Source organism: Coregonus clupeaformis, chromosome 28 (assembly GCF_020615455.1).
Source record: "Coregonus clupeaformis isolate EN_2021a chromosome 28, ASM2061545v1, whole genome shotgun sequence".
Taxonomy (NCBI): domain Eukaryota; kingdom Metazoa; phylum Chordata; class Actinopteri; order Salmoniformes; family Salmonidae; genus Coregonus; species Coregonus clupeaformis.
The window spans coordinates 35,511,401-35,538,555 of record NC_059219.1 but is presented as its reverse complement, the minus strand read 5'-3'; the positions used below and the strand labels follow the sequence as shown (position 1 = coordinate 35,538,555).

At 42.6% G+C, this 27,155-nt stretch overlaps 2 protein-coding genes across 6 annotated transcripts in view; one reads left to right on the top strand and one right to left on the bottom strand.

Moving 5' to 3' along the window:
* The window catches only part of LOC121543698 (synapsin-3-like), a 169,504-nt gene that overhangs the window by 60,165 nt on the left and 82,184 nt on the right, over positions 1-27,155 (bottom strand). For all 4 annotated transcript variants that reach the window (XM_041853834.2, XM_041853832.2, XM_041853831.2 and 1 more), the window contains 2 exons: positions 21,020-21,176; positions 20,350-20,439 (listed from right to left, as the gene is read on the bottom strand). In XM_041853834.2, coding sequence (XP_041709768.1) covers positions 20,350-20,439; positions 21,020-21,176 — 247 coding nt within the window. The remainder of the gene's footprint in view (positions 1-20,349; positions 20,440-21,019; positions 21,177-27,155) is intronic.
* Positions 536-19,484, top strand: LOC121543699 (metalloproteinase inhibitor 3). Of its 2 annotated transcripts, XM_041853837.2 has the most exons (5): positions 536-826; positions 10,327-10,409; positions 11,006-11,117; positions 12,978-13,099; positions 16,889-19,484. In XM_041853837.2, the coding sequence occupies exons 1-5, from the start codon at positions 697-699 to the stop codon at positions 17,084-17,086; spliced, it is 645 nt and encodes a 214-aa protein (XP_041709771.1). In that variant the 5' UTR covers positions 536-696; the 3' UTR covers positions 17,087-19,484. The 2 variants fall into 2 exon arrangements, with proteins under 2 accessions (XP_041709771.1, XP_041709770.1); XM_041853836.2 differs by lacking the exon at positions 16,889-19,484 and having other exon boundaries at positions 12,978-14,860.

The window sequence follows — 27,155 nt, the reverse complement described above, 5'->3', positions numbered from 1 at the left end:
GGAGGGAATGGCCGGCATGGATGTAGCTCAGTTGATAGAGCATGGCGTTTGCAACGCCAGGGTTGTGGGTTCGATTCCCACAGGGGGTATGAAAAAAAAAGAATGTATGCACTAACTAACTGTAAGTCGCTAAAGAGCGTCTGCTAAATGACTAAAATGTTTATAAACAAAACATGGTAATAACGACTAACAACAATTAAGTGCCAAGTTTCCCATGAACTATAATAAATCAATGCTCCTTGTATGTATGAAACATTACATCAGGCTCATATGGTTTTCCATTCAATTAGCAATTTCCAGCGGTTTTGACTCAGACTGGAATGTTTTAGGGCTGACAAAAGTGAAAGGGGGGGAAATAATATTTTGAATAAAAAGAGAAAGGCAATGTAAAATCAATTCCAATATGTCATGCATCTGTTATTCTTAATGACATCATCGACGGCTCGAGTAGTGATTGGCTGTCATGCCGCGAAATCTGGCGAAGTGGGTGGCGTTCCAGCGTCTCGCGCACTATATGTAATTTGTGACTCGCGCTCTGAGGCGCATTGACAGGCAATACCCTGACCGGAGAGTAGAGTTGGACATATGCACTGAAGCAGACAAGAGCTCAACTCGGGACAGACTTTGAATAACTATTCGGCGACATAACTTTTTGTTGTAAAGTAAACAGACAAGGAAGATTTTACGCACTACAAAATGCAGTCCCTCTGTCACCAACTGCTCAGCTTGCTGTTCGTTTTCAGCAGCCTTCAGATTCATGAACTCACAGAGGCTTGCTCTTGTGCTCTGTCGCACCCGCAAGATGCGTACTGCAACTCTGACATTGGTAAGTCGCATGGTTTGTGGCCACATTGAAATGTCTTTTTACAGTGGTATTGTGATATTCTGCATACATGGAATAGAATAGAATAAGAAACTGTTGTTAGTATAAAGCGATGCAACTTTCAGTCTGGGACCTATGTGTAATGGGTAAATCTCTGCCAAACAAAGTTATGCTTAACATGTAACCATCACCTAAAAGCCCATTTAAAACAGACTGAGTATCAGATGGCTCGTAGACTAACGGTTTACTACAACAGCACGCTTTCTGTGTAGTCTAAATAAATGCGTCATCTCTCAAATTAGTGAGTCAAGAGAGAGGAAGCTTTACTTTATTTCTCCTTGCTCTGATGAAAGGGAAGAGTTAATGGGAACGGTATCCATGGAAACAGGTTCCACTGATCATTATGTTTTTCAGAGCTAAATGACCACTTGCTGAGCAATAAACCAGAACAGAACAGGCAGACAGTAGCCAGCCAAGGGTTTTACTGCTGACTGAATATTGCACCCATGTATGGAGGTTACCAATGGCAGATTTGGAGTGGAGACTAGCTACTGTTCTTGGATCTTGTGCTCTTGGTTGCTCTTCTGTTCTGTCTGGCTTCCCATAACATGTAAGAGCCAGGACTTGGCTAGGAATGTTAAGCAAGTGCTCTTGCAATCAATTTGTGAATTCTACAGTCCTATTGGTATAGCATTGCCCTTCAAGTGTTTGTGCTCTTCTACGAAAGCACGTTTACTTTCCAATAGGGGGCTGATTCATTCCATTCAGGCATTTGATATAGAGATATGGAGTCAGCATTGGTATAATAAAGCCTTGGTTATTGACTTAAGTGCACTGGTATTTTCTGTGTTGATTCCAGATATATTTTCTTGTGGAGCTGATCCTCGGACCCACTTGTAGCTGAGATTTCCTTGGCCACTGGGTCGTGCTTTCACAGACTATGCCAGAATAACATGAACTCAGCTGTTCTTATCAAGGAATGCCAGTCCAACCTGAGCAGTGTTATTGGATAACACTTGTTAAGACCAGGTGGGTCCTGGCTCTCCGCTGTTGCTGCAGGAGACTCATTCCTGAAAAGGAGTAAGGGATTATTTGATAAGCCTGAGCATTAATAAGTGTTGGGGGGTCTAAAGCAGGAGGGACAAGGTAGAGTGAAAGAGAGAGGAGTCCACTGGGATATACAGTATTAGGAGAACTGTGTGCAGCTCTTTTGTATTGTGGAACGGAACTGCTGGCAGCAGGCAGTGTGTGTGTGTGTTCGACCAGTCATCCCTACACACACACACACACACACACACACACACACACACACACACACACACACACACACACACACACACACACACACACACACAGATAGCTTTGTCAGACACAGCCATCAAACATCCATTAGGGTAGCATAGAGTGGTCCAATGCCCCGGAGAGGAGGAGAAGAGGACAGCAGAGCTGTTCCGCCCCATGGGCGGGCTCTTGCTGAGGACACAACTAAGATGTCATGTTTTTTCTGCAGTGATCCCAAGTCCAGCCAGTGAACTATGACTGAAGCCTGACGAGGTCAGAGGAGAGAAAGCGATGTTGACTTTTCAACATATGGCAACTGTTTAAAAATAACACTCTCTCACGGAAGTGGCAGGTTGACCATTCATGTCAAACATTTATTTATGCACACATTTCCTCAGCTTCTAACAGCATTGATGAGCATTGCATGTTATTTAACTATAATTATTGGGGCAATGCTTATGCTAGTTGGTGACCTGGTTCCATTGTGTTGAAGATGTACAAATGTTAGTGTCGCAAGCAGTCAGGTGGCACCCTGCCTTTCATGTCTCCTAAATTGGCTCATCCCATTGGCAAGGAGTGGAGCCTAGTGGGCCAGAATCTAGGGCTGGCTTCACTGGCTGCAAGTTAGCACTTGTGAGCTCCACAAAATTCAATTTCCAAGGTCTTGGCTCAGCCAGAAGTGCGCCACGAATGCCTGTAGCGTATACGGAACTAGGAATGCCTCTTCCCTCCCACTGCAAGGGACAGTGCCACTGTAGTCCTGATAAAACAAAAACACTGTAAACATGCCATAATGCCAACGCCAGGATCACATTTCATCATGTAGATGACACAACTGTAGAGTTATTTTTCCCAGTGGAACAATTGGCCATGGACAAAGCTTGAGAAAATTATATTGGAGTAATATGCACACTTTTCTCCAATTAATTTGACCATATATGCATTTTCTGCTCATTGAGCAATAATGAAGGCTATTGCTTTCAGTTAGAGACAGTGGATGAAGATAGTGTTGGACTTCTGTTATGATAGGGCTCTAGTGCAGTTATCATGAACATGCAAACTTAGGATGACTTTATTGCATATCTATTATGCAACTTATGACATTTTTTTGGCAAGATTTCACATGTTAAATTCCAATAGCTCGTGTTGTAAGCCAACTGTAAATGGAGTTTGGCATGAACATGATGTATTTGGACGGTAGAGGATAACACTTATCTCCTGGCAACACCTAGAGTTATGATGGATATTCTGATGTGTGTCCCCAGGGCATGTTCAAACAAACATGTGCTGCAGTCTAGTCAAAACAGCGCAAGTCCATTTTCTGGGACGAAACGCAGGTCCAAAAGCTTTACATGGCCTTGCAATGCATCACTTCAATGGCATTTGATGAATGTTTAAAGAAAATGTCACCTTTGATAAACCTTACAGTGTCAAGATACCCCTAAAACTTAATGTATGCAGATCTATACCTTACGAAATATTCACTATGAAAGACTTTATCCCCATCTTTCTTTCCCCATTTCATTTGAACAGTACTTTCAAAGAAGTCTATTTATTTCCTCAACAATAACTATGACGAAAAATACTTGTCAACAACCTATTTTTCCTGACTAAAACTATGGCGATAATGAGACGAGATGCCCTGGGGAAAAAAAACGAACTATTACAAATTACTTTTCATTTTAGTTGACAGAAATATGACAAGACTTCCCCCGTGAGACTAATGGACATTTAATTTGACGTGAAGCTCATTTTCATCTGTTTTGTCCAATCCTAAGCATGCATGCAGAATATTTAATGCAATTCTTTCATTGGCAGAATTGACATCTTTCAGTTGCACGGTCTGATTGAGTTCTCCCACACAGCTCCAGGCGATCACTTCAGTCACTCATCAATCTTTTGAACTGATGCGAAGCCAGGACACTTGACTTGTAACTAACCTCCACTAGAAACACTGAGCATGGTTACATGAACACAATAATGCGATTATTGTGGATAGTCAGGTTAATATAATAGTTAGTTTAAAATGTTTACATGCTTTGCAAGAAGAACCATTTCCCCTAATAATCCAGTTTACATGGACACATCTGAAATCAGGCTACTGATGGAACTTTCGATAAATGCAGAAAATAGGCAATCAAAATAAACGTTCTACCACAGTGACCATGTTATTTTTGAGAAGACTATTTGATTCGGAGTTCAGACATATAAAGTTTGTACGTGAAAACTATTTATACGATTTTCCAAACTCACTTCACTCGTGCATAAGAGGGAAGCTTGCGCTACCTGGTGCTGGCACATGCGCAGATCAAATACACCACTGGAACGCCAATTAAGCTGTTTACATGTCCTAATAATTCGAAAGATTGTTTACATGACTAATGCCATACTCAGCCTTCTGCTATAATCAGTTTAATATCGAATTATTAGTGTGCATGTACACATACTCAATGTTTACTCTCGCTCTCTTACTTTCATATAGGCTATCACATCAGAAGCTCTATTTTCCCATGTGCGCTGTTATTCATTCATCTGTGTTGCCGCTCTCGCGCCGTGGTCTGTGAGTTGCGGTTGCTTTTTTCCTATGGTAAAAACAAATGCTATTTGTTGAATATTAGGAGTACAGTAATACTTTTGGCATTTTTGTAAAGCTCAAATTCTCCCCTTATCAAGGAAACCACTGTTATTTAGCCCCTTGACAGTTGTGATGGGGAGAAAATCAGAGCTGTAAATTGTTTAACCTGAAGCCAAGGCTTTATAGGCTATAATTATGGCTGGCATTGGATACAATCCTCCACAATATCAATGTTGCCAATGTTGTATACAAGGGAATAGTAGGCCTAGTTGGACAAGGATATCTGAATATGCACATGATGGAAGGTAGCTTAAATATTCATTATTTAATAACAAATGCACTATTATGTGACTAAAAGGGCTTTGACTAAAACTAGACTAAAATTGTCCAGAGTTTTAGTCGACTGATAATAACTAAAACTAACGAAGGATGAAATGACAAAAATGTGACTAAGGCTAAAGTGTATTTTAAGGACTAAAACTAAATCTAAAATAGCTGCCAAAATGAACATTACATTGAACCCTAGGGCTGACTCTTATTTGAGGACTACTGTCAAACGGCTATGGTTTACACACAGTGTGAATATCTATATGTGGATTAAAATGCAAATGGTGACCTTAAGCTCCCCTCAGATGTAACGCTGAGTGAGGAGAGAGGCTAATTTCCATTGTCAACTTCAAAGGCGACACGGTAGAACATGAATCATCCCAATTTAAGAGCCAGAGACGAGTTCAAAGCCTGCTCCTGTTGTTTCATAGGCCCTGTTCCATAATCACCAGCAGCACCCGCTCTAATAGATTAATCAGACAGACATTTTGAATTGAGGAAATGAGGGTACATATAAAAAAAATACAACAAAGAGGAAAAAACATGTTAAATACCAACTCCAAATAACCTGAGGGTAACTTTGCAATCAGCAAACAGTGCAGCGGCTGGCTATGATATAGCATTCGGCTGGCAGCGTAAGGAGTTCAACTAGGTCGGCTGATATATACTAGCCTGTAATCGAACCCACAATTGCTGATGCTCCAGATACTCCACTAGTCTCAAGAAGGACAGTTTTATTGCTTTGTTAATCAGCACAACAGTTTTCAGCTGTGCTAACATAATTGCAAAAGGGTTTTCTAATGATCAATTAGCCTTTTAAAATGATAAACTTGGATTAGCAAACACAACGTGCCATTGGAACACAGAACTGATGTGTGCTGATAATGGGCCTCTGTACGCATATGTAGATATCCCATTAAAAATCTGCCGTTTCCAGCTACAATAGCCATTTACAACATTTACAATGTCTACACTGTATTTCTGATCAATTTGATGTTATTTTAATGGACATTTTTGTTTGTTTTTCTTTCGAAAACGAGGACATTTCTAAGTGACCTCAAACTTTTGAACGGTAGTGTACGTTCTCTCAATGAACCCTTCCTTGCATTTCTAGACAACAGTCGGATAGCCATTTCCTGTCATTTTTTTATTGCTGCATACGTAGGCTACGAGAGAGAGAGAGATTTTCCTCAGATTACACAGACCCACAAATAACTTAGAAAACAAACCCAATTTTGATAAACTTCCATATCTATTGGGTGAAATACCACAGTGTGCCATCACAGCAGCAAGATTTGTGACCTGTTGCCACAAGAAAAGGGCAACCAGTGAAGAACAAACACCATTGTAAATACAACCCATATTTATGTTTATTTATTTTCCCTTTTGTACTTTAACTATTTGAACATAACATTACATTTGACATGTCTTTATTATTTTGGAACTTTTGTGAGTTCATTTTTTTATTGTTTATTTCACTTTTGTTTATTATCTATTTCACTTGCTTTGGCAATGTAAACATATGTTTCCCATGCCAATAAAGCCCTTAAATTGAACTGAGAGAGAGAGAGAGAGAGAGGTTTTTGTGCACAGCAGACCTACTGGGCTGCAATTTACTTGGTGACTGAAACAGCCCATTCACATTGGAAGAGAGGGGAAGGCTGTTTTTCTAAAGCTTTTCATGCAGCAGATTAGCGTTTCGGTCGGCCCTAGCTACACTTTGGCCCTGGAGTTTAATATCCCTTCAAGGCCAAGGCCCTCGTTCCCAAGGAGCTGAGGTGTCAGGAGCAGACCTTCACATTCTTGTACCATGCACCGATTCAGTATAGAAGATTACTGCTGTGGGTAAGTGTGGCTTTGCCTGGGATAAGAACCTTAGTTAGCAATAGCTCAAAACTACATGTTTCTCTAAGTTACTATAGGTTGCAATAATGCAAAACTCAATCCTATTCTCTACTATGCTTCCCAATCCTCTTCCCAACTGGCAAAGGGAGATGGGCCCCTATTATGAGGAACTTTATGTCATCTGGGATCAGCTCGGTGCAATCAAAGCAGCTTCATTCCATAAGGCCAGCGTTTCTTCCTGTTAAAATAGGTCAAAAGGGGCAAGATTCCCTGCATGTTTGACATGTACACCCTGTGAGACAGGCACATCGAGTGTCTAAGCCATCCATTTTCTCCAGACCACGCAACTTTAAACCACCAGTGTAGTCCTGAAATAGTACCCTCTTCCCTATATAGTGCATTACTTAGGGCGGCAGGTAGCTTAGTGGGTAAGAGCGTTGTGCCAGTAACCGAAAGGTCGCTGGTTCTAATCCCCGAGCCGACTAGGTGAAAAATCTGTCGATGTGCCCTTGAGCAAGGCACTTAACCCTAATTGCTCCTGTAAGTCGCTCTGGATAAGAGCGTCTGCTAAATGACAAAATAATCAAATCAGAACTACACATCCCATGTTGGCTAAATTGCTTCGATTTCTTCGGCGAACCAGTGAGTGTAATTCAGGTCAAGTGTAATCCCACTACAGGTGAGGTCAGCTCTGGCACCTCGAAAAGAGGAAGAGTACTTACAGAGAGAGTAGTTTCTTTTTTTAGTGGAGTACCCAGTGAGTGTGTCATACTAAGTGGCATCGTTTTCCACTAACCTCAGATCATGTTCAGAATCAGTCTCGCTCTCCCTCTCTTACCATCATACACACATATAGTTTACAACGCTGGTTATACACCACCACATTACTTTTCCCCTATCCTTCCCTTCTTCATATGACCGTCTATTTCAAACTTGCCATGGTGACTTTCCCCTAATCATGCACTCGGTTTGCTGTAATCACAATTTAGCCTGAGGTGCCTCAAGATTCACAGGCAAAATGTAAAGCAGAAGGAGGCTTAAAATGCTTGATTTAATTACATTCTCACTTGTGTTGCGACTAGCATTTGAATACATATTTTAGTAATCCCATGCTTCAGGGGAAGAGATACTGTGCTAAATGAATTCAATTACTTTCTCTGTCATACCCCAGTTAATCCACCTACTTTCCACTGGGAATGTATGTCAAATCCACTGCAAAACATGAATATGTATGTGGCAGAAAGAGGAGAATTCGCCTGTAATTGCTACTTATGTGTTGAGAGAGAGAGAGAGAGAGAGAGCAGGGGGCTCTAACTCCGAGAGATTCTAGCTGCGGTGCCGATTACAGCTAAACTAACCGGTACTGGTCAGGTGGATATCTTATGCAGTGCTTGGGCTTAGAATTGGGTTACATAAACACTCACAATTTGGTCATTTCTGACGCGGGGGCCCAGACATAGCCTGAAGAGGCATATTGAAAGAGAACTGTGGTCAGTGGTAAATATAGCTATCATTCTGAGTTCTACTTAGGGCCCTTCCCTGGGATGTCAAAGGGTCGCTGTAGGGAATAACACAAATCCTCTGTCTCACCAGCAGCTGCGGCCTTTCACACATTCCGCCAGGCAATGACATCGGCACCACCCAATTAGTGGCTGACCGCCCAGTGGCGAGCGTATCCCGCCTCAAAGGGCATTTGGTGTTACTGTTGCGCTCTTGTTCAGCGATATGACCTATGACTCCTACGCCTAATAACATTTGAAGGTTCAATGCAAAGCTATTTGGAATTGGAGTCTTATCATTTTGGGTGGGGAAAGCTGTCTTTGCAATGGAGTTTAGGTTTTAAAGGGAAGGCAGGTTTTGGGCTACTGGCTTCTGAAAATAGTTTGAGGGATCAGTGCATTATGAGGGATCAGTGCATCATATCAGTGCATCACATTACATAAGGAGGGATCAGAGTATCATATGTTTCATATCTTCACATTCCACAGTAATAGTGCCTATGCTCCATACAATTACATCAGTGAAAGTAGCATTCATTTGATTCTGCATAGCAGAGACTGGTTAGGTAACAATGCTTTGAGGCTCATAATATGCGAATTGACAGATTAATAGAGCAGATGTCCTTGGGTACATTGGCTCAAAAAGGTCACCAAGAACGCAAGGAGAATATATCACCTGAATAGGTTTAAAATAATCTTTGCCTTATAGATGGATGTGTGATTCTCTAACAGCTATCAATTGGATGGCAGATGCTCTATTAGAGTCATGTCATTCTAAACTGGAAGGTGAAAATGTGAGCTCCATTGAAGGTGTCACCTCACCGGCATCTTCTAGGAGTCTTTTTTTATTCATAAGCCAACAGGATGACCTTTTCCTTTAGACTCCCTTTGCTGCCCATTTCTGTGTGTCTGGGACTTAAATACAGACTATGACGCTATAAGAGGAGATGTTACAGTACATCCCTTCTTCACTCTGTCTAGAGGAGTGAGACGCGCTTCCCTTTTTTCGAGAATGTGAGCCGCAAAGGAATGTGGGAAGGAAATTCCGGAGAGGAAAGACAAACATCCCCACCGTTAGTTATGTCTATGGCCGTCAGGCTGCGAGGAGCAGGTGAACGTGACTCGAATCGACTGCGCCTGCATGTTGACTACCCCTTCTCCCCCGGGGGGGGCCCAGAGCTCTGATACAGGTACTCTTGGGAGGACCCTATTCACTGGCCTAAATGAGGCTTCGCTCATAAGCCGATCCCCCACACTTACTTTAAAAGGAGTGAAAGCAAACAAGGCGATTCCACAGCTGAACTGTTTCACCTAGCCGCTGTTTACATGAGGGTGAGCAGCACTGATATCTTTTTTCACCCTGTGCTGAATTTAAAGAAAGGAGGTTGTTTAAACAGTGGAGACACATGGTTTTACGATACAGGGTTAAGGCTGGAGCGAGGTAGTAAAAAAGCTGTGGCCTCATTTTTACTGTCCTGAAGAACTGCTTTGGCCTCTGATTCAAATTCAAATGCTAGCTCCTAGTCTTCCATTGGACTTGTTTGGCAAGCAGAATCAACCCAGAAAAACGAATAAATAGATTATAAACGGAGCCAAACCCTTACAAAATCTTCCCTGGGTCTCTCCTCTAGGTGCTGGGTTTTTAATGATCCTTTGGAAAAGCAATGCGCAGCCCAATGCATTCTAGAGTCCTAATCAGGAGTTGATATCACCATACTTCTAGCTAAAGCATCTGTTAGGGTGACGTGTTGGGATGTTGAACATATATTGGACCTACTATTTAGGCTTCTCTTTTGATGCTCACACAAACACGTCAGCCTGGCTCCAGACGTCAGGGACGGAGAAGGGGACATGACTTGCTCTGATGTGACCTAAATTTGGAATCATCCAATATGCTGGATTTGGCAGCTAGAGGCTCTACAATCTTTGTCCATTGCATAATTGATTAATTCTGTGCTTGTGTCTTCTGTCTACAGTGATCCGTGCCAAAGTGGTGGGCAAGAAGTTACTGAAGGATGGGCCTTTTGGAACCATGCGCTACACGGTCAAACAGATGAAGGTAAGCCATCATCGCATCATTCAGCCCGGGTCTTACGTAATCTGGCCCATACCTTGAAGAGCATAACCCCACTCTGGAAAACCCCCTAGAAACATTTTCCAAAAATCCCCCGTTTTAGGTCCCAGTGGCTCGCCTCTTTCATAAGTTTGTCCTGTTATTTCCAAGAATAGCCGCGTCTAAACAGGGATTTCCTATTGTTCCTAGACAAATAAATCACAACGGAATAAACAACAAATCCCAGGGCAAACATTTACTTTGTCCGGCAGCGTTTGTGTACCGCGCACCTGAACTCAATCTGCGAACCCACGGTTCAACCCCAAAGTCACGTCTTTATTATGTCCTGTAATTATGTTAGTTTTCATGTGGTTAATGATAGCATCAGTGGCCTCTTCCTCTACTACACTGAATTCTTGGAAGCGATATCATCTCATTATACTGTGTTTGTTTATTGTTGTGGATTCCTGACAACTTCGAGAACAACTCAATAATTCCAGTTGCGTCAAGTGTCAAAAGCAAGAACAAGTGTCAGAGGTGTGTGATCTTCATTCCAGGTTATAATCGGTTTAACACACTGTTTATCGTGGTCTGTTTTGCAGATGTACAAAGGATTCAACAAAATGCAGCACGTTCAGCACATCTACACAGATGCCTCTGAGAGTTTGTGTGGAGTCAAGTTCGACATCAACAAGTACCAGTACCTGATCACAGGTGAGTCACTATTCTACCATACAGTACCACTGATCTGAAATGCGGCCATCTAATGTACTTGGCGGGCTGCACAGTTGTCATGGTGGTGCCAGAAACAATATGTCTTTCCCTTCAGAGCTATTAATAAGCAATAAAAACAGCCTCAGGAGCTGCCTCAGAAGCACATGACCAAAAACAAATTAGCGAGGCAAGCAAGCACATCAGTGGCGTTGACTCCAGCTTGTTCTCCCAGGCCTGTTTCCCTAACTCCCCCTCTGCAGCACTTCCCACCACAATGGCAGCGTTGCTAACGGCAGCCCAAGTTTTTGTTTTGTTTAAATGCAACCCCCTCCTCCCCTTCCCTCCTCCCTGAAGACTTCTTGACTGCTCTGTGACACAAACGTTCCCACTATTTATAACCTCCCGTCTGTGAGAGACGAAAGAGAGGCAGGGGGGCACTTCTTTTTTTAAGCATTTCCTTCTCCTTTGAGGCGTAAAAAGCAGAAAACGTTTCCCTCCTCGTCTCTTATAATTAACAGTTCTAGCAAGAAGTTCTGGCGTTTCCAGTGCAGGTAGGCAAGTTCAACTTCTATTTATTAGTCGTATGTACAGGATACACATGGTATACACCGTCCAACGAAATGCTTCCTTGCATGCTACACACACATATTTGTGATGTGTGTGTAGTATGAATGTATACCTGTGTGTGTGTGTGTGTGTGTGTGTGTGTGGATGAGTGTATGTCAGTGTGGGTGTGTGTGTGTGTGTGCTAAGGTGCAGAGAGTCAGTGCAAGTGGTCAGCCCAATTCAAGTGTTCGGCAGTCCGATGGCTTGTAGATAGAAACTGTCTCTGAGCCAATGAGTTGCTAAGTCGGAGAGCAGTTTAGTGAGACATAAGGCCGTCATACTGTTTAGCTGTGTGTTGTATGTTCCCATCACTAAATCCCAAACCTGTAAACATGCCCAACGAAGCCAATGAAACATGAAGAAGGAAATCACCCCGGCAACACAAGTGTGTGTTTATTGTGGCTGGGTGATGATGACATCACAGTCATCCAGGCCAGGCAGCAGCTCTTGCTCTGGTTTGGGGAGTGAGTCTATAATTGGGTCTTGGGTCCCTGGGCCATACTGTATCAGGACTCAATTACAGGCATGTTAAATACGCCAAGGCCTGATAGATCAGCTCCACGGGTTGGGCTTTGATCAGAGTGAGTGCATGGCCGCCTGATTAGCTATGAAGAGGGGTACCACTAGCCTGGTCCCAGATCTGCCTGTGCTGTCTTACCAACTACTATATCAACTACAATTTGGGAACAGGCTAATGCCGCTCTCACCATTGTCTAATAACTTTGCCAGAGACGCCAATAATCCATATGGAAGTCAGTCTAAGAGTTGTGTGTTTGTGAGCTTTCAGCTCAGTGTGTGATGACGACAGGACAGTGTAGCACTGTTACAAACAACCATGTTATTTGAGTGCTAGCTGGTGGGCTACAGTGTAGGGTGAACCTGTTTGCAGCAGAGGTTGTCATCCTGACATCGGTGGTAAGCTGTGAACAACCTAAAAATAGAAGTTAGACAACCTTTTGGAAATTCTGAAATAGGGGTGTTGGTTTAATATGGGACCTTGCTGTACAAGATTGTCTTACCATAGTTAAAAAAGCTTTGGACCGCTTGCTTCACTGTTGTATTTATGCTAGGCGAGGTATGGCAATTATACAATTAGCCACAAATATGCTAGGGATGACATCTGACTCTTTGGACATCTGACACTGGGGAAACAAACAATAATGTAATGAATGTTTTGTAAGTCATGAAATAATTCACCAATGATGTAATGCATAACAAAAGCTGATCTGTAACCAACCCTCTCTCCCCCCTCAGGCCGTGTGTTCGACGGCAAGGTCTACACCGGGCTCTGCAATTTCAACCAGCCATGGGAGCGCCTCTCGCTGGCCCAGAAGAAGGGCATCAACCACCGCTACCAGCTGGGCTGCAACTGCAGGGTGAGTGGCAACAACTGCGCTCCCGGGGAGAATATGGATAAAGTGGATATGGATAAGGAAGCTAAAGCAACCCAACAGCAGCAGAGCCAAGATGGAGGAGTAGGAGCCAGAAAGAGGGGCAGGGGCCGGGGCAGAGGCAAAGAGAAGGGCAGAGGCAGGCAGAACCAGAACACCCTGCTTACTGCAAAGCATACCATCCTGCTCTGAGTATCTCCCATCTCTCTGCTCCTCTATCTAGAATACTTTTTACCACAGAAAAGGGGTTGCTCCTCTTCAAAGACACAAGGCACTTCATAATCTCCATATGTTATTAGATATCGGATATTGCCTGTAGAATAGGGGTGATAATGTGTTCATTTTATGACCATAATGACTTTAGTGGCCTTGCATATATTGGGTCAAATAGATTATGCTGATGAACTGCAACCAATTATGAAATCATTGCCAGACCATTTAAAACTTTTTCCTCTATTCTTAAGTGTAGCACAATACAAGAATGACTATCAAAATATATACCAAATCATTTTGATTATGTAATTGTAACTTTTATGATTGTAGGGACATACTTTTAAATTCCTGATAGTGGCTGAATAATATAAATGTACAGTTTTAGCTGTCAGGAATATATAAGTGTCCCCTTTCCATTTAGGCATCATAACGGATAATATACAGCCATGAATTTAACTGAAGAGACAGAGGGAAAGATGAGGGGGGAGAGAAAATAGAGATTTATAATGATCTTTGGGAGTAATTAAATAATTTAACTACACTGGAATCACTTTCCCTGTTATTCCAAACGCTGAATTCCGCGCTCGGTCGGACCCCCTTTATACAGGACCTGCTCCCGTGAAGCTCCAGTCCCATAAATATCCTACTGTACTGCATGGCTCCAGACACACCATCTGTTCTGCCCATCACCGGCACCGTCAACAGCAATAAGTGCATTGCCAGACAGGAGACAGGAGTAGCTACGCAGTCCAAATGCTGGCCAACGCCTTTCAAACTGCTCGCACCCAAACTGCTTATAGGGTTGTAATGTTCAGACACGTTAGGCGTACAGTGAGTCTTAGAGGCCAACGCGAAACAGTGGAGGTGAATGTATGACTGTGACCAAACATGGCAAGTCAGCATCAGGAATGAAAAACTAACTTGGACAGAACTCGCCATGGTAGTAGCCTTTTTCTTTTAGTTTATTGCCCATTTCAGCTCAAATGTATGCTTTAATCTGAAAAAAATAAAATCACACACACAAATGTGTTCTAGCAATAGCCTGCTGCTACACAACACCTCGTTGTGTGAACCCCTATGAAGCAGCATGCTTACTGTCTGAGAAGACAAGTCAACAGAGGCAGTGCACACAGCCATCTCTGTGGTTTTATATCAAGTGCAAGAACCTCCTAGAGATTTCTTAGAGTGCGAACGTCACACTTCACCGACGCTTCAGCCAAATCATTAAAACCACAGTTTGTCATCCTTCGCATTCTTCAACAAAAAATGATATAAAGCTAAGGAATGCAGGAAGCTTGTGAAAATAATCCACTGCAGTGTATAAAAAACCATTGGCATCAGTAAATTATTAAAAAGCTAACTGTCCATAACATAGCACCATGAACACCAGAACAAGTTACACTTAATTGAAAATGCTTGCACCATATGGACCATAAAGAATGCGTTCAGCTTCACCCATATTCTGCGTGGTCCTCTGTAGCTCAGCTGGTAGAGCACGGCGCTTGTAACGCAAAGGTAGTGGGTTCGATCCCCGGGACCACCCATACACAAAAATGTATGCACGCATGACTGTAAGTCGCTTTGGATAAAAGCGTCTGCTAAATGGCATATTATTATTATTATTATTACTGTTGATTCCTTTTACTGAAACACCTCTTTGGATTTCTCTAAAACACACATAGTATGTGTCAGTTAGTTTCTCAGTTTCTAATTTCTCACCTTTAAAAAGACATTTGGCAAGTGCATTCGGAAAGTATTCAGACCCCTTTACTTTTTCCACATTTTGTTACGTTACAGCCTTATTCGAAAATTGATTACATTGTTTTTTTCCCCTCATCAATCTACACACAATACCCCATAATGACACAGAAAACACAGGTTTTTAGACATTTTTGCAAATGTATTAAAAACTGAAATATCACATTTACATAAGTATTTCGACCCTTTACTAAGTACTTTGTTGAAGCACCTTTGGCAGCGATTACAGCCTCGAGTCTTCTTCGGTATGACGCTACAAGCTTGGCACAAATGTATTTGGGGAGTTTCTCCCATTCTTCTCTGCAGATCCTCTCAAGCTCTGTCAGGTTGGATGGGGAGCGTCGCTGCACAGCTATTTTCAGGTCTCTCCAGAGATGTTCGATCGTGTTCAAGTCCGGACTTTGGCTGAGCCACTCAAGTACATTCAGAGACATGTCCCGAAGCCACTCCTACGTTGTCTAGGCTGTGTGCTTAGGGTCTTGGCTGTGTGCTTCGCCCCAGTCTGAGGTCCTGAGCAGGTTTTCATCAAGGATCTCGCTGTACTTTGCACTGTTCATCTTTCCCTCGATCCTGACTAGTCTCCCAGTCCCTGCCGCTGAAAAACATCCCAACAGCATGATACTGCCAACACCATGGTTCACCGTAGGGATTGTGCCAGGTTTCCTCCAGACGTGACGCTTGGCATTCAGGCCAAAGAGTTAAATCTTGGTTTCATCAGACCAGAGAATCTTGTTTCTCATGGTCTGAGTCCTTTAGGTGCCTTTTGTTAAACTCCAAGCTGGCTGTCGTGTGCCTTTTACTGAGGAGTGGCTTCAATCTGGCCACTCTACCATAAAGGTCTGTTTGGTGGAATGCTGCAGAGACGGCTGTCCTTCTGGAAGGTTCTCCCATCTCCACAGAGGAACTCTGGAGCTCTGTCAGAATGACCATCGGGTCCTTGGTCACCTCCCTGACCAATGCCCTTCTCCCCCGATTGCTAAATTTGGCCTTATGGGGTATTGTGTGTAGATTGATGAGGATTATATTTATTTAATCCATTTTAGAATAAGGCTGTAACATAACAAAATGTGGAAAAAGTTGAGGGGTCAGAATACTTTCCAAAGGCTCTGTATGTGAGAAGACAATTAGAAGTTTAAAGGATGTTGATGGCATTGCAGTTCAATACAGATTTCTGTGCCTTTGGTTTTCTCCTCCATTCCCTATGGGAAAACTACAAACTAGGTAGTGGACTTTCATTTCAGAGGCTAGCAATTAGATTAATCTTTGAACTCCACTGGCTTATCTACAGGAAAGTACATTTGAATTGAAACCATCCATTCATTCATCCTGTATAAAATGCATTAACGAGTTTCTAAATTGTAAATGTAATGAATTACATAAACTACAAAAAGAACTTGACCTCACTCACCCTTTGCTGATTCAACCCAATTATCTGGAGGGATTTAGACTTAAATCACTTCCCTTTTCTCCTATTCAACATCTTATTCACCGCAAATTAAGTATTTTGTACAAGATTATGCATTGCTTCAGCCTGTCCTGAAATGCTAATTCTGTCTTGGCCTTGTTCATTTACTGCTGATTGTAGACTCACTGTGCTTTGAATTGGTCAATATTCAAAAACAATTCACAGAAAATGACATTCGTATATCTGTCACATATCCTAAATCAGAATTCTTGTTACTTAAAATGGATACAATTGAACTGTAAACACACAGTGAGCCTTCACCAGTATGCTGTAGCATTATTCAATTTTATTTTCCTGCTTTACGGCTACATCTGTAGTTTCGCTTCTTCTCTCTGTAGATTAAGCCCTGCCACTACCTGCCCTGCTTTGTGACCTCAAAGAACGAGTGCCTGTGGACGGACATGCTGTCCCACTTCGGCTACCCCGGCTACCAGTCACGGCACTACGCCTGTATCCAGCAGAAAGAGGGCTACTGCAGCTGGTACCGGGGGATGGCCGGCCGTGACAAAACCACCATCAACTCCACCGACCCCTGAGCGTAAATCACAACCAACCCCCAAACCATCGCAACTTTCTTGAGTTTCTTCTCCTCGTCCTCTCACTCTTCTACACCTTTCCCAAACTCCACCAAGCCCCTCGTCAACCATAGAGTATTACAGAACTCTTAAAAACGTACAGTACCGGCCCCAAGCGACCACTCCCACTCCCTCTGACGAAATATACAATAACTAAAATAATCAGTGCCTGTCTCATAGAAGTAGCACTTCTAATGTAAACAATACCTTTTTTGTTTCATGCTGTACATTTCAGTTTCTCCCACCTTCCTTTTCCTACATTTCCTATCAATGAGCAGAAATTAGACCAGAGTCAACTTTCTTCAGAATGCGATAACAATGGCCCTTTAAAAAGCGAGACCTTTTTCAAACTATCATAAGGCTTATATGGGTGTGATGGCATTTCAGAACTGCAGTTTCAAGCAATACATAATGGTTGAAAATTATCCTAATTTTAAGTGTGGGGTGCAGACAGTATCAACAAAGCTCCTGCAGCATAATGTTATCCTCAACACAAGTTATGCACAGTAACCAGACACATTGTCACCAGTACAAGGGCAATGCCAACACGAGGTATGACCTCTGAAAAGCAATACCTCTTGCTCCAGTCACACAAAGGTATTTTATTGGTATTTAACAATGATTTTGAATCACATGAAAGTGTATATGTATATGTTCACAGTTTATACTGTCAACATGTCTATTTATATGAATGATGCAATCTTTGCCTCCCTGACTGCTTACACTGTAAAGTTCATTCTTGGTTGTATTAAATAACATTTACATTTTAGTCATTTAGCAGATCACACTATATGAATGCATTGCTAATATCGGACAATGAATTGATTGAGTATAGCTATACTTTCTTCTCCGTGACCACGACTAAGAATGACCCTTACAGCTCAAGCACGGGGAATTCTTAATCTTTTGCAGAGAAATGGATGCAAGTTTTTATTTAATTTTTTTTGCTGTATATGATATAAGCTACAAAACAATGAACAGTTGACTCGACTGAAACCTCTGTAGTAGATGTATTTATCCATGTTTGTCGAATCAAACAATATCCATGCAAATACTACAAACAAAAACTATCCTACTACATTAGCCAAATATATATCTATGTATCTGGCCAAAACTATATTACCATCACTATCCTGTTTGGCTGTCATGAAGGACCAGAATCCCAAATTGTGTTTGTAAAGCACGGATTTAAATGTTAGTTCTGTGTTAGATCCGCCTTCAGCAGTGCCCAATCACAGTTTCCCTTATGGTTCTCACGAGGGATGGAACTTTTTTCACTGCATCAAAGTTTAAAGCAGAGGTTTCAGACAAAAAAGTGTTTTCATAAATGTACATTACACTTTTCTAAGTATTTAACTATTTCAGATTAAACTGATGAAAATAACACTATTGTCACTAAACTCTTCTACTTTTGTTGAGTTTTCCCGTTCAGTATCTTCAGTCCATTCCGTTAGAAACAGAGATGCCTCAGCAGGAGTGAGAAGTCTTTGTCCAGTCTCTCAGCTCTGCCCACTTTTCCATTATGTTCAGAAAAGGCCATGCCAAGTTGGTGTTGAACAGAATAAAGTAACAGCCTTGACGTGACAGTTTTAGAAGGAAATCCACAAAAATATAGTTATTTAGTCAATTTGTTATTCATGTAATCTATTATAATGTGAGGAACTCCATTGAAATCTAAAATCTTGCCTCCTCCACAAGGCACTTCTTACATGAAATGCAATTATTTCAGACACTATATTTATAGAAATAACAAACATGTCAGCGTTCTTTATATCATTCAACAATGTAGAACAGAAAATTATAAAACATCAAAACAATGCCGAATTCGACATTTGCGACCATTTCAAAAGGAGAGGAGGTAGAGGAGGTACATCAGTCTCATCATGTTTCCCCACTGCTGAGCTTCTGTTGACACCTCCTCCAGGCCTTGGCTGATCTTGAAACACAATCCAGAGGCAGATCCTCAGTAGCTCCTCAGTAGTCTGAGAGGACCACTACGCCACAGAGATATCACTAAAGCCTGAACGTTCCACATCAGCAACACTGTTTCCCTCTACCAAATCTCCCTCACCTGGTTTTGCAAGGTTCTCTCTCTTCGGCCTTGGCATCTCTGTATCTGTATTTTTTTGTGGTTCATGTTTGTGTAAATATACTGTCTGCTTAACACAGAAACACTTGGTCAAGTCGATCCAGAGTGCATTAAAAAGGAAGCTGGCAAAAGGCTGTGTACCATGTTTGTGTGTATACACTGATTCCTAAAAAGGGGGGTGAGTGAACGTTTCCTTGTAGGGGTTACAGAAATGTTTGACTTAATTTCTGTGTTTTCTATTTTTATAATAAAGATTTAATGAAAAATGGACCATATGAGTTTGCATGGATTCTTGTGCTGTTGTTTTCTTGAAGTGAAAGTAGCACACCAGGTCATGATTCAAGCTCAGTATTTTATCACGGTCACAAGGCAAATTTGGACCTGACCTTTATAGCAATATCTTTGTGATATCATAAAACAATCTGTCTAGTCAGGAGCTACAATACATAATGGAATTATACAAAATAGTTCCAACTTGCACATTCAACTTTGCTTTATAAATACCATACAAATTGTTGATAACATGGTAGCAAGCTCCAACAAGGCTCTCACTAAGACACTAATCAATCCCACCCATTTGGCATTGGCCTAGAAAATATGTAAATAAAAAATGCCCAGCTGCTAAACTTGATAGTTTGGAGCAACCTTAAGCCTACTTACCTGGCACTGTCTCTTTAAGATCCATGGGCTTTAGTGGTGTGATGCCCATAGTGTTGCACTGAGACTTAACAATTATTTTGTTATGAATACTTTGAGGACAACATTCTTTAAGTGGTCTGTGTTTTCGCTGCCTGAAGTACCATAAACTCAACTGGGATTGGAAACTACAACCAGAGAATATAAAGTTGGGCATGATGCAAACAATAGGAGCTGCACTCTGGCTGAGACATTTTACTAATCAGCTTGAAGGTTTACACGTAAGGCCACAGGAAATATTTTGCCTCACCCCCTTACTTTCTCACTGTTTCCCACTTTTCCTACCCCAAATTAGACAAGTGTCACAAGGGCAATATCAAGATTCTTTGAAAACATACAGAGTTCATTCATTCCCTGAGTGCTATGTCTATATGAAGATGGTAACGCATTAAAGAGGAACACACGTTATAAACAAACAGTGTGTCAGGAAAGCGCTCACCATCTGTGTATGGTTGGGGTAGAAGGTCTGTTCGTTCAGTGGGAACTTCTCCTGGCCCAGGGAGTGGTAGAGCTTAATCATGTGGGAAAACTGCAAGCAGAAACAAAACACGAGACACCATTCTATAGTAGTTATATAGAAGGCAGGGTAGAAAGTGGAATTTATAGCGCCAAAGAAAACACAAATCAGTGGATGTTTGCACTGCTTTCAGTCCTAGATAAAAAAAATTGACACCTTGAAAGACGAATGCAGCCCTATCCATTAAAAAGGTTTTTAGGTAGAAACTTTGACCTGGAAAACATCCAGAAATTGTGAGAATTCTATCTTCAAGGTAAGTTCCGGAATGTTTTGTCTACTACCACCAACATGTTTTGTCTGGGTTCTAAAGGCTGTAGCCATGGTACAATATTAACTTGACCCGGCTACAGCTTCAGTGCACTTTGCCTAGCCACCCCTGTGCTGTTAAAACAGGGTGAATAATAACTGGTCTTACTGGAGGCCCCTGGTATGGTCCTGGTCTGGCTGTTTCTGAGACAGGTGTTATGGCTCCTTTTAATAGCCCAAATAAATCAGCCAGCGGCGGCCGCTAAGCGCCTCTTTATGTGGGGTAAGATGGAGGGGGTGATGGAGGGTGGAAAGGAGGTAAGGAGGCAGGTTATGGATCACGCACCACCCAGGGTTTGCTGCAGAAGTTGTAGATGGAGAGCAGGGAGTTGATGCTGGCGACTCCCCCGTACTGAAGGCCAATCACCAGGCTCCTGAAGTCTTCACCCGGAGTCATGCTGTAGGCATGCTGGCGAATCAGGACAAAGTCTGGCTTGAAGGATCTGGAGAAAGACAAAAAGTGGGACATGAGATAACGGACACTAACAACATTCTTCTTTCCTGATGTCAAGGTAAAGTAAAAGTAAGGGCACATTCTACCATCCTGACTTTCACATGATCTGCTTTGCTGATTAACAAAACATTGATACAAACGGGAAGAATGCATTAATGTCAGCTAACACACTGGTTGAGTCAACATTGTTTCCATGTCATTTCAATGAAATTACGTTGAACCTACGTGGAATAGATGTTAAATTGACGTCTGTGCCCAGTGGCGTGTGCCTCATGGACTGCTGATGACACTGCATTACACTGTGAAGACAGCCGACCTGTTGTCAGTAGGGCATTTTAGAGCACTGGATATTTGTTACGAATGTAGCTTTAGCATATACAGTACATTACAAAGATTGGTGCATACACACTGTATTTCATTGCTGACTTGGTCACTCAAGTTCCAGACCTCAAGCAGACAGTAGCCATCGTAGAGCCTTTCCAAAGTCCAACACAGCAGCTGTAACTGCTCAGAGCCCAGACCGATAGTATCTGTCACCGCATTAACACGTTAAGATTACAGGCAGCTCACTATTTACAAGGAGGAAAAAAGGTCCATTATTCAAAGACCGTAGGAGGAGGGCGAACAAAGGAATGCTGGTCAGAGTAGCTAATCTTTTTGGACAATCTATCCAATTAACGCAGCCTAATCCCTCTCATTACAAACTGTTCTAGGAACAGGGCCAAGTAACCCATCAGGGACCCGGGAGGATTATATCACATCTGGCTATGATTAAGATAAAGAGGGAGAAAATTCCACTCTTTAACTGAAGGCAGGTATGCAGGGAAAGGTTAATTCAGCTTAGATTCAGGTAGGTTGGCTATCTTGGATGGATCTGTGCTGAGGGGTGTAAATTAAGTTCTTTCAGATGGCTGTCAACTGTTCTGAATGCTTGATTATTGTAATTTACAGTTTGGTGAATGGTACCATTTTGATGCATTCGTCTAAATTCATTGCTCCGGCCTGACAAGTCTATGAGCTGTTGAAAGTTATTTCCAATGGACTTTAGCTGTTCTCAATGAATCAATGTCTAGAAACATCTGGCAAAGGTACTAGGTTGAGTTTAGATTGGTATATTTACATTTTTGTCATTTAGCAGACGCTCTGGACTTACAGGAATGAGTGCATACATTTTCGTACTGGTCCCCCGTGGGAATCGAACCCACAACCCTGGCGTTGCAAGCGCCATGCTCTACCAACTGAGCCACAAGCATAGTCTCCAATACTAAGACAGACAGACAGACAGACATACATACATACATACATACAGACAGACAGACAGAGACACACACACCCCCCCGGGCTGGAGAGCAGCCATCTCGCACACACACGCACACACTTGGAGCCATGGAAGTGTTACTTATGTAAGACAGCCAACCTGAGGCATAACTCAGCGGATCAGTGAGAGCTGTCGTGGTCACGGCGACACGAAGACTACAGCTGCTCTCTTTCAAATGTTGTTGTGCTCACTGCTCAGCCAAGGTGGCACTGGACCAAGGGCTCACTGCACACTGCTCAGCCACAGTAGTGGCACTGGACCAAGGGCCGATCTATTTCTGCATCTTTTTATTGAGGGACAGACTGATACAAACCTTGCTCATATCACATCGAAGTGCCCACATCACATGCACTGGTACCTGAAACACCAGGTTTGTTGTTTTAATATAACTTCACTTTGAAGTGTACAAGAACTATAAAGCGTTAATAGCGGCTTATGTGAGCAGCCAAAGGTGTATGCTGCATGCACCTACAGTTGAAATCAGAAGTTTACATACTCCTTAGCCAAATACATTTAAAAACTCAGTTTTTCACAATTCCTGACATTTAATCCTAGTAAGAATTCCCTGTTTTAGGTCAGTTAGGGTCACCACTTTATTTTAAGAATGTGAAATGTCAGAATAATAATAGAGAGAATGATTTATTTCAGCTTTCATTTATTTCATCACATTCCCAGTGGGTCAGAAGTTTACATACACTCAATTAGTATTTGGTAGCATACGTCTCAGGTAGCCTTCCACAAGCTTCCCACAATAAGTTGGGTGAATTTTGGCCCATTCCTCCTGACAGAGCTGGTGTAACTGAGTCAGGTTTGTAGGCCTCCTTGCTCGCACACGCTTTTTCAGTTCTGCCCACAAATGTTCTATAGGCATGAGGTCAGGGCTTTGTGATGGCCACTCCAATACCTTGACTTTGTTGTCCTTAAGCCATTTTGCCACAACTTTGGAAGTATGCTTGGGGTCATTAACCATTTGGAAGACCCATTTGCGACCAAGCTTTAACTTCCTGACATGTCTTGAGATGTTGCTTCAATATATCCACATAATTTTCTTTCCTCATGATGCCATCTATTTTGTGAAGTGCACCAGTCCCTCCTGCAGCAAAGCACCCCCACAGCATGATGCTGCCACCCCCGTGCTTCACGGTTGGGATGGTGTTCTTCGGCTTGCAAACCCCCTTTTTCCTAAAAATATAACAATGGTCATTATGGCCAAACAGTTCTATTTTTGTTTCATCAGACCAGAGGACATTTCTCCAAAAAGTACGATCTTTGTCCCCATGTGCAGTTGCAAACCATAGTCTGGCTTTTTTATGGCGGTTTTAGAGCAGTGGCTTCATCCTTGCTGAGCAACCTTTCAGGTTATGTCGATATAGGACTCGTTTTACTGTGGATGTAGATACTTTTGTACCTGTTTCCTCCAGCATCTTCACAAGGTCCTTTGCTGTTGTTCTGGGATTGATTTTCACTTTTTGCACCAAAGTACGTTAATCTCTAGAAGACAGAAGGCGTCTCCTTCCTGAGCGGTATGACGGCTGCGTGGTCCCTTAGTGTTTATACCTGCGTACTATTGTTTGTACAGATGAACGTGGTACCTTCAGGCGTTTGGAAATTGCTCCCAAGGATGAACAAGACTTGTGGAGGTCTACAATTTTTCTTCTGAGGTCTTGGCTAAAGCAAGCAAAGCTCAAGCAAAGAGGCACTGAATTTGAAGGTAGGCCTTGAACTACATCCACATGTACACCTCCGATTGACTCAAATGATGTCAATTAGCCTATCCGAAGCTTCTAAAGCCATGACCTCATTTTCTGGAATGTTCCAAGCTGTTTAAAAGGCACAGTCGACTTAGTGTTTAAAAGGCACAGTCAACTTCTGACCCACTGGAATTGTGATACAGTGAATTGTAAGTGAAATAATCTGTCTGTAAACAATTGTTGGAAAAATGACTTGTGTCATGCACAAAGTAGATGTCCTAACCGACTTGCCAAAACTATAGTTTGTTACCAAGAAATTTGTGGAGTGGTTGAAAAATGAGTTTTAATGACTCCAACCTAAGTGTATGTAAACTTCCGACTTCAACGGTATCTGTACAACCTATTTACTGCTCATCATTAGCATAGAAGTGCAAGTTGTGATGATGCGATTGTTTTTAGCCAGGCTACAGCTAATAGCAGCCTTGTCCTATAAAGCTACAGCATTAACACGCTTATTCCAGCCATTAACTTTATCATCAGTCTCCTAAATCGGAGTCCTTCTGCCTGAGTGATGCTCCCTGTGGGTTCTGGATCAATTCAAAGCTGTGTATTAAATGAATTGTGTGCTTTACGATCCCAATCGCTCAGGCCCAATGGTGATTGCTTCACGGCTAATATGCTAATGCACCCTTTAAATTGTTCATCAGTGTTGCAATAAAGGGATGTTTAATGGGGACGGAGATGATGATGCTGAGATGTGAGGTAGGGATGTCCTGTATTTATGTGTAACTGAAGCCTCTTCTTTGTAATAGCCAAATGGAATTGGCTCCTTAGGGAGAGGGTGAGCAGAGTGGGAGCTAAAAACACAACAGATAGGGCCTACACACAACCCTGCACATTAGTCCAGGCCATAGTCACTACTACTTGGCGTCTTGCTGGTGCATGTTCGGAGTGTGTTAGAGTTCAGTTGGCTTTGATGGTAACCATGGCAATTGTTTGAAATTGCTGCAAACTGTGGGAGAGGATTTATTGGAACATTTGCATTATTGAACTTAGCTTTACCCCTTACTTCCGTAATTGGGTTTTCAGTGTAGATGGTGGTTCTATTCTCTCTCTCTCTCTCTCTCTCTCTCTCTCTCTCTCTCTCTCTCTCTCTCTCTCTCTCTCTCTCTCTCTCTCTCTCTCTCTCTCTCTCTCTCTCTCTCTCTCTCTCTCTCTCTCTCTCTCTCTCTCTCTCTCTCTCTCTCTCTCTCTCTCTCTCTCTCTCTCTCTCTCTCTCTCTCTCTCTCTCTCTCTCTCTCTCTCTCTCTCTCTCTCTCTCTCTCTCTCTCTCTCTCTCTCTCTCTCTCTCTCTCTCTCTCTCTCTCTCTCTCTCTCTCTCTCTCTCTCTCTCTCTCTCTCTCTCTCTCTCTCTCTCTCTCTCTCTCTCTCTCTCTCTCTCTCTCTCTCTCTCTCTCTCTCTCTCTCTCTCTCTCTCTCTCTCTCTCTCTCTCTCTCTCTCTCTCTCTCTCTCTCTCTCTCTCTCTCTCTCTCTCTCTCTCTCTCTCTCTCTCTCTCTCTCTCTCTCTCTCTCTCTCTCTCTCTCTCTCTCTCTCTCTCTCTCTCTCTCTCTCTCTCTCTCTCTCTCTCTCTCTCTCTCTCTCTCTCTCTCTCTCTCTCTCTCTCTCTCTCTCTCTCTCTCTCTCTCTCTCTCTCTCTCTCTCTCTGAGAATGAGTACAGAAAAATATGCATTTGGGAGAGGAGTAAAATATGCATTTGGGAGAGGAACATGTTATGGACCACTTGGACTATTCTGAGCAGCTAGGGGAGCGTTTGTACTGTAGCTAGCAGTCACGGTTACAGGCCCAGTGCCACCAGACAGACCTGGCTGCAGCTCAGGACCATGATGGGCGGTGGCACATTCATGCGGTAGAGACTGCCAGTAAAAACCACTGCTCTGGCCACGGTCCAGTGAGGAATGCATGCAGAACTCCTAAGGAGCACAGAGGGTCTGAGAAATGGTGATTACACCCCCTACCCTGGCTAGACAACATAAGACATACACTGAGTGTACAAAACATTAGGAACACCTGCTCTTTCCAATCAGTGTAGATGAAGGGGAGGAGACGGGTTAAAGAAGGATTTGTAAGCCTTGAGACAATTGAGCTATAGATTCTGTATGTGCACCATTCAGAGGGTGAACGGGAAAGACAAATTATTTAAATGCCTTTGAACGGGGTATGGTGACAGGCACATCGGTTTGAGTGTGTCAAGAACTGTAACGCTTCTAGGTTTTCAACCTCAACAGTTTCCCGTGTGTATCAAGAATGGTCCACCACCCAAAGGACATCCAGCCAACTTGACAACTGTGGGAAGCATTGGAGTCAACCTGGGCCAGCATCCCTGTGGAACGCTTTCGACACCTTGTAGAGTCCATGCCCCGAAGAATTGAGGCTGTTCTGAGGGCAAAAGGGGGAGCAACTCAATATTAGGCAGGTGTTCCTAATGTTTTGTACACTCAGTGTAGTGGGTAAGAGACATAGTTAATTCAAGCAGAAAATGTGATATTCGCGATCTACATGAAAGACGAATAACAATGTGTTTAGCAGCTAAATGGTGATTGCGCGGCGGTGGCGGATTCTGATACGAAGACGAGTCCCTCAGGTGCACTTCCACTGTTAATATGAAAAGCATCAGATGCGAATTGCGGAGCAGGAGCGAGGCAGTGATATAGCTCTAGTAAACTTCAGCGTGTGTGTCTGTGAGCTGGATTTATTTGCTATGTTATATGGCAAACCCGTCTGAGGTATTAGAAGGTCTGATTGAAGTACAGTAGCAAGGGTCTTTAGTGGAAAATAGGTGATTCAATTGTGTGTGTGCGTGCGCATGACATGTCTGAGTCTCAATTCTGGGGGTCGATTTAGTGTACATTTATGAGGTACACGCTACTTACCATGTGTGTGAACCTGTGTGTGTGTA